The following is a 7,361-nucleotide window of genomic DNA, read 5'->3' as shown; positions in this document are numbered from 1 at the left end:
TACTACTATGGCATGTCCCGGAGGGGCACGGTTGAGACCTCTTAGTAGTAGCGAGGGGTAAAAACTTAGTAGTAGCACGGGTTTATAACCCTCACTACTACTATGGCATGGCCCAGGGGCACGGTAGAGACCGCTTAGTAGTAGCGAGGGGTAAAAACCAGCGATACTGCTATCAACTTAGTACTAGCGAGGGTTAAAAACCCGCGCTACTACTATGGCATGTCCCGGGGGGCACGGTAGAGACCGCTTAGTAGTAGCGAGGGTTAAAAACCAGCGCTACTGCTATCAACTTAGTAGTAGCGAGGTTTAAAAACCCGCGCTACTGCTACTTAGCAGCAGCGCCTGATTTTAAAGCGCGCTGCTGGTAAGATTCTGTGTATAGACTTTTCCCTAGTAGTGCTCCTCTGATGGCATGGGTGGTTGTCTATGGTGGGAAGATGCCCCACCCTTCCGCTAGCATCATTCCAGCCTAGTATGGAAGGCTTGCATGACTACTGGAAGGTCCTTCTCCAAAATGATAATTAAAAAACAACTTCATGTCCAAGATGAAAACTTTTGATTTGGCCTTCATCTGTTGGTCTCATCAACAATGAACTTGAAGGTTTGTCTCCTTGCCATTGTGTTGACCTTAATTAGGCTTGGCAGCCAAGATGAAAATCCTTGTCTTGGCCGTCTTCTGCCAGACATGGCAAGTTGGCATGGGGTGCTTATTCTTTCTTGAAGACGTTGTTGTAGAAGAAGTTAACTTAATTGTAGGTGTTTGTTCATATTTTTAATGGCTTAGCTGTGGTTGTCTTTCTTTGTACTCTATTTGATAACTAATAAGAATGGTTGTGTGCATCATGATGATGCAGAAGTCGGAGTTTAACCTCTTTGTCAAAACAAACAAAGAAGAAGAAAATCATGGAGTTGCCTCAGTCACCTCCTTTCTTAGCTTTCTGACATTCTACGCTTAGAATTATAAGCGTGAATGAGTAATCTTTTATTCACAAATAGACAATGTTATAGTTATTCGCAGCATCAAATATGTTCTTTCGCACACATAGAAAAAAAAATGTTCTTTCCCGTCATAGAGATGCAGCATTGGTGGATCATTATTATTGAAGTCAAGCGACCAGTATCAAATATGCTCTTTCGCGTCACTGGAACATTCTCAATGTTATAGATTTTTTATTTTGAGAAAAATTTTGTTCTATTCATATTCTATCATGACAGTACCACGAACATCAGAAATAATAAAAAATTATACCTACATCCGTAGACCACCTAGCAACGACTACAAGCACTAAAGCAAGCCGAATAAAAAAACAAAAAGATATGCTCTTTTATTCACAACTATTCTTTTTTTCTATCATGGTCGCTTGACTTCAATAATGTTGAGAAAAAGGGAGAGGCTAGGGGTAAGTCGATTGGAATTGAAATTATCATCAGTTGAATCATTTTCGGCCTTCGGATGTAGATGCAACGGGGTATAGCTTTCTTCCACCTCTGAACAGTTTTCCTGTTCATCTACCTCCAGCCCATGATTCTTCTTCTTCCACAACCACCGGCCGAACCGCCGGCGGCCGGCGGTGCTCCCGCGTTGCCTCACCACCTCGCCCTCCCCTCAACCTCCTCCCACCATCATGCTGCCGCCGCCCCTGGCCATTCCTCTAGCCTCGGCAGGGACCGGTTTTTTCTCGGGCGAACTTGCACCACCGTCGTGCTGCCGCCCCAACCCCCCACCCTAAGATAGATGATGGGGTAGCCTGCCAGCGAGCTTCTTCCTCCCCTCCGGCTGTTTCTCCCTTCTAGTGAGAATAATATTATAGTTGCATGCATTAGTGGATCTAGAAGCCCGGAGGTTTAACCTTTCCTTTTCAAACAACAAAACTCGACTCCATTTTGCAACAAATTCACTGTCCTTGGACGCCTTTGGATGATCTAAGACTGGTTGCAATGTGGACGACAGGAAAGAATGAAAAGGGAAAGAAAGCCATGCATGAATCTCAAGTATATATATCTTTCTTATTCCACTACTACTACTGCTGCTCAAGGACTCCACAGTTGGTTACTAGGATCTTGGTGTAGGGGCGGTTGAACCCTCGCTCTGCGACCACCGCTCTCTTGTCCCCGATCAGCTTCGCCACCCTGCAAAATCACATTCGTTCTCGATCGTAAAAAAGATGCAGTCTTCTTCTTGGACAGAAGAAGGCCGATGAATTTTGCTTGCGGCAAGAAAGAGCGAGAGCTAGCGTAGCACTGACTTGAAGTAGGCCGAGCCGGTGTTGTCCTTGACGGTGGCCACGGCGGCGATCCTGCCGACGACGTCCATGCCGGCGACGACGCGGCCCACCACCAGCGCCGACGCGTCCAGCTCGGGGGAGTCCCTGGTGGCGATCACGAACTCGGTGCCGTTGGGCACCACGCCCACCTGCTCCTCCTCGATCTTCAGCCGCCCGCCCCGCGCCACCAGCTTCGGCTTCGGCGGCGGCAGGCTCGGGTCCCGCACCACGATCGACACCGCCCCCGCCGCGTTCATCGCGCCGCCGCCAACGCACCCCGCGCGCGCGGCCTCCATCTCGGCGGCCAGCCGGTCGGTCACCGCGGGGATGACCGGGTAGGAGACCACGCCGGCGTGCTGCACGTAGCCCGGCACCACCTTCACGAACTCCTTGCGCCGGTACCCGACGCCCGTGGCGAGCGACAGGAACCGGGCCGCGCCGGCCGGCGCCGCGTCGCCGAACAGGCCCACCGTGATGCGGCCCGCCGGCTCGCCGCCGATGGACACGTCCAGGAACGCCTTGGCCGTGATCGGCAGCTCGTCGATGCAGGGTGCCGACGCTGCTGCTGCTGCCGCTTCCTGCGCCCGGGCGGACGGGGAGACGGCGCCGAGGAGTGCCGGCGAGGCCGCGATGGCGACCGCGACCGCGGCGGCACGGCGGCCGAGCTTCGGTGCTGTCGGTTGCTGGGGCGGGTGGTGGATCAGCTGAGGCGGCGGCGCCGGCGGCAGCGTGGGCTTGGAGGTGTTGAGGATCCGATGCGACATGGCTGCTGCTGCTGCGGGATGGAGTGGACGGCGCCCTTGCCGCGTCTGGATGAGGACCCAAATCCATTTCCTATCTCAAGTGTATGGTCTGCATTTGCATAGGCTGAATAAACCAGGCATGCAGATACTCCACTAGTATATGCATAGAAAAGGGGAACTTTAGATTATCTTAGCCATGTAAATAATATTGGTCTAAAGGGCAGTGCTAGGCGCCGGCGCGTCGCCCCAAATTTGGGCCGATCGGCCTTCAAGCGTGCGATTTAGCCATCTGGTAGCTGTTAGATCTGATCCTCATGTCCTCTCTCCATGTCGTCTTCTTTCTCACTCCGATCGTAGAAAAAAAAAAGGAAAGACCCACACGCCCACCACGCGCATGGCGCCGTCTCCCGGCTTGCCGCTTCCAACCCTCAAGAGGTGGCGTTTGCCCCGCCGTTTGTGGACATGCCCGGCGAGGACCGACGAGGTCCCCGTCCCTACCACCGGGATTGGAGCACGACTGAATCCCACACCGCGGTCACCATGGATGCATCTCTGGCGCCTGTTGGCTCCAGCGCGCGGTCACCATGGTTGCAACATCTCTCGTGTCGTTGTCCCACAGTCGCCGCCATCATCGACTAGCACATTCGTGTTCTGATCAAAAAACGATCGAAGGAAAAACAACTCTGGTGGCCAGTTGAAGAAAAAAAAGTCAGTTCCAACCAAAAAAAACACTAGTTCCGGCAAAAAAAAAAACCACACAACAACAATCTCCAAAATAGTTTCAATGTAGCAAAACGATCTAGCTGGTTCTAGCAAAATTTAGGGCTGCTTCTAGCAAAAAAACGTCGCCGACAATGGATGTAGCAATTACCGTCACGTTCGACTGTAACATCGCCGCAGATGGATGTAGCAATTACCGTCACCGGTCATAGCAACAATCTGACATGGTTGCAGCAAAAAAGTCGTTGCCGCCACATCGCTTGACTCGCTACGGATGCATGTAGCAAATTGCCGTCGCCATAGTAGCAAAAGGCTAACACGGTTGCAGCAAAAAAATTCAACAACCAAACTCGTTGTCGGTTGAAGCAAAGAAAACCGGCCGTAGCATCCTCGTCAACTGATTGTAGCATCTCTCGCTAAGGGTTGTAGCATCTCGCTGCCGGGGGGTTGAAGGTGATGTTGGCACATCCATGGCGACTGCTGCATCACCATGGGTGGAGAGGTTATCAAGGGGGTGCGTGGGAGACGACGGCCAGCTCACCGGAGGAGAAAACAGGCAGGAAATAGGATCTCCCCCGTGCTAACAGAAAGGTGATCTCGATCGGTCGGAGACTCTAGGACGGCTGGCGGACGAGATCTGGCAAGGTGGCCCATAGGATTCGAGGAACTGTGCAAATCCGGCCGGAGGTGCTCGGCGAGGTGGTGGTCGAAGGCCTCGGACGCCATGAATGGGGATTCGATGCTTTTCTCAAAAAACAATGAGGGGAAAGGGATAGCGTGGGATATAATGGCAACACGTCACGGGATCGGAGCGCGTCCTTGTGACCAGCCGAAGCTTCGGCCGTCACGCCATTTTCAAATGTTTTCCTTGCTCTAATGGTTGAAGAATCAAACTGAATCTTTAACATTATTTATTGGATCCATTCATAAATAAAAAACAATTATTTAAAAAGGTAATTTCTGAGCAATCTCTCAGCTAAAAGATAGAAGAGTTCTTTAAAAAAGTTTTTTTTCATCTTTAAGCAATGTTGATGTCAATGAAGAAGGCCAAGAAACTAATCCCAAGCAGGAGTTACTAGAATTTGATTCTTATTTGAGGTAATCATGTCACTTTCATTTTGCTATCTTTTTAGTCTTACTATCCTAATATGACATTTCCCAACAATTATTATTAGACATCTAAAACTGAGAATGTATGACTAAAAGTTTGCTTTTAATATTTTGTAAATGAAGTTAGACAAATACAGGTTTATGTAGTGTTCAAACACAAATATATACATATTTTTCATAGCCTCATAGGTATAGCTAAGCTTTATTGATCATAGTCCACATGAAGTGGTATAAAAAATGATCATGGGGATGGATGAACCATAGATGTCACCCCTGATCAAGAGTGTTTGAAAACTTAGCTAACCTATCTGCATCAATGTTTGATGTCCGACCTTCAAAAGTAAACTTACAATTAATTAAATTAGCTCACTGCTTAATCTCGCTAATGATACAACCATAAGTGCTACTAGTCCCTCTTTCAATGTCGTTCACCACCTGCTTTGAATCGGAGGCAATTATAACATTTTGAATCATCAAGTCTTCTTCCAGAGCCAAAGCTTCTTTGCATGTCATCGCCTCGAGTGTGGCTACATTGATGATTCCCCGAACAACCAAAGAGGAGCTGCCTAAATATCGTCCATCATCATCTAGGCGCACTGGGGATGCCGCTCCTCTCAACTTGGACTTTGCCACGCTTCCATCGGCATGGATTTTTGTGTAACCCTAGGCCTGGCCGTTGTTCTTCTGATCTCAGCCGGTGCCCTTGTCTCCTTCTCTGTTGTTATCTCCGGTTATGGTATGAATCTTTTAATGAACTCGTGAGTGGTCAAAGGACTTTGAAAAACCTCTTCGTGTATCACTTTCCTTCGCGCCCACTATATGGCCCATAAGGTGACAGACAACTTAACAAATGCCTCATGTGATTTTTTCCGACAAAGGGTGAATTTTATTGGCTCAAAAGAAGCATCAAGAGGATACAATATAATGAGAATACACCCGGCCTCTGCATAATTAAGATGCACACAACCAACCCAACACACACTAAAACACACCAACGACTAGCAAAGTCATAAGACCAAAAGCTATGCATAGGTGAGAAAAGGAAAAAAGAAATAAAAAAGGCCCAAAGCGATCAGATCAGCGAACGACAAACTAGAACTGCGACCATATCCGCACCAACCATTGACACCACATTGACGACGAGGATCTTCAACAACAACGCCTTCAAGAAGGAAGCGACACTCAAGCGCCGCCGTCGCCGGATTCAAAGGCTAGAATCAAAGTTTTCACCCTGAAGAAACAGTCCGAACGTATCCGAACAATGCCTCCAACAAGGTCACGATGTAAAAAAACATCGCCATTGCCAAGGATGACCACTCGTGTCTGACCTAGGCTTTCGCCCCAGAGCTCGAGACCGGGTGCTCGCAGCACCACCATCAAAGTCACACATGTGTTGTCGCCACCGCTTTTCCACAATCCAAGCAGCTACAATTTAACCGCCGCCACTCCAACAACATTCCTCTGCGTCAAGTCATCGTCCATAATTTGTAACTCACCACTGAAAGTCATTCACCGGATCAAGAGATAAAAACTCCCGAATTCACTTCGATGACCCCCGATGCCGTGGATCCATAGAAAATTGTTGTAGAACGATCTACAGTCACCACCATCTGGCCAATCAAATCTAGACCACCACCACCAACAGAGGATCACAACGGCGGCCTGCATCGCACATGCCTGAAGGCCAGCTCATCGCCGCAGCCTCACATGTCCAGAGACCGCAGTGGCCGGAGCAATGACAGCAAACACTGCAGGGCGCCCAAGGGAACCTCCCCGCGCCACACCCGGACAGGATCTTTGGGGGATGGAGGAGCGCGCCACAGCCGAAGGGTCACGCAAAAGGGGAAAGGTCAGGACGATCGCAGCCAGCCCCGCGACGGCCACCGCCGGCAGCAAGGACGCCGGAGCAGCAGACCGAATCTTCACGGGAAGGGCGGAAGTGTGCAACCAGAGGTGACGCAGACCCAACCCAACAGCCACCAGGCGCTGGGGCGCCCGGATCTGGCACTTGATTCATTTGTCTCACATACATGCTCCGCCAACTCTCCATCAACAAGTGCCCACGCGCACCTCGTCATGTTGCACTCGAGCAACGAGTGTCTCCAGAGTCAACCACGCCACAAAGAGCACAAGTACTAGTGATGGACATTTTCCTATGAGCCCGTACATTCTCGGTTGGTAAAGAGTGCCTTGCTAGTCTTCATAGAAATATACGTATTTTATCTTGTACGGGTGTTTTCCACAATAGTTTCCACAAATATATACATATCTTCTCTACTCCTAATGGAGCAGTTGGTAGTCTCCGTCGATTTATTTTTATCTCACCATTTTCGTCCGGGTTTTCTTTGCTCGGTTTTTTCGTCCTCCTCCCACCCCTGTATCGTTTTTTTCGTCTTCCCCCGCACCTAACAAAAAACAACCCACGAGGCTGCCCTTGATCAGTTTCCTGAGATCTCTGCCCCAGCCCCCAGGATGAGCCGCCCCAAGATCCGAGACGAGCCGCCGCCGCTAGCCAGGCTCCCCA

General features: G+C 49.9%; 1 protein-coding gene across 1 annotated transcript; it reads right to left on the bottom strand.

The window, feature by feature from the left end:
- Positions 1 to 1,840: 1,840 nt before the first annotated feature.
- Positions 1,841 to 3,129, bottom strand: LOC125542254 (peptidyl-prolyl cis-trans isomerase CYP26-2, chloroplastic-like). The gene is made up of 2 exons (XM_048705216.1): positions 2,247 to 3,129; positions 1,841 to 2,130 (listed from the first exon to the last, which is right to left on the bottom strand). The coding sequence occupies exons 1-2, from the start codon at positions 3,026 to 3,028 to the stop codon at positions 2,022 to 2,024; spliced, it is 891 nt and encodes a 296-aa protein (XP_048561173.1). The 5' UTR covers positions 3,029 to 3,129; the 3' UTR covers positions 1,841 to 2,021.
- Positions 3,130 to 7,361: the final 4,232 nt, after the last annotated feature.

Source organism: Triticum urartu, chromosome 3 (genome assembly GCF_003073215.2).
Source record: "Triticum urartu cultivar G1812 chromosome 3, Tu2.1, whole genome shotgun sequence".
NCBI lineage: Eukaryota > Viridiplantae > Streptophyta > Magnoliopsida > Poales > Poaceae > Triticum > Triticum urartu.
This window is presented reverse-complemented; position numbering and strand designations above follow the sequence as displayed.

Bases quoted from the DNA above. Each gene is read 5' to 3' on its own strand.
- LOC125542254 (XM_048705216.1), bottom strand. From the start codon at position 3,028: ATGTCGCATCGGATCCTCAACACCTCCAAGCCCACGCTGCCGCCGGCG. The intron at 2,131-2,246 runs GTCAGTGCTACG...GTGATTTTGCAG, and splicing joins ACCGGCTCGGCCTACTTCAA to GGTGGCGAAGCTGATCGGGG.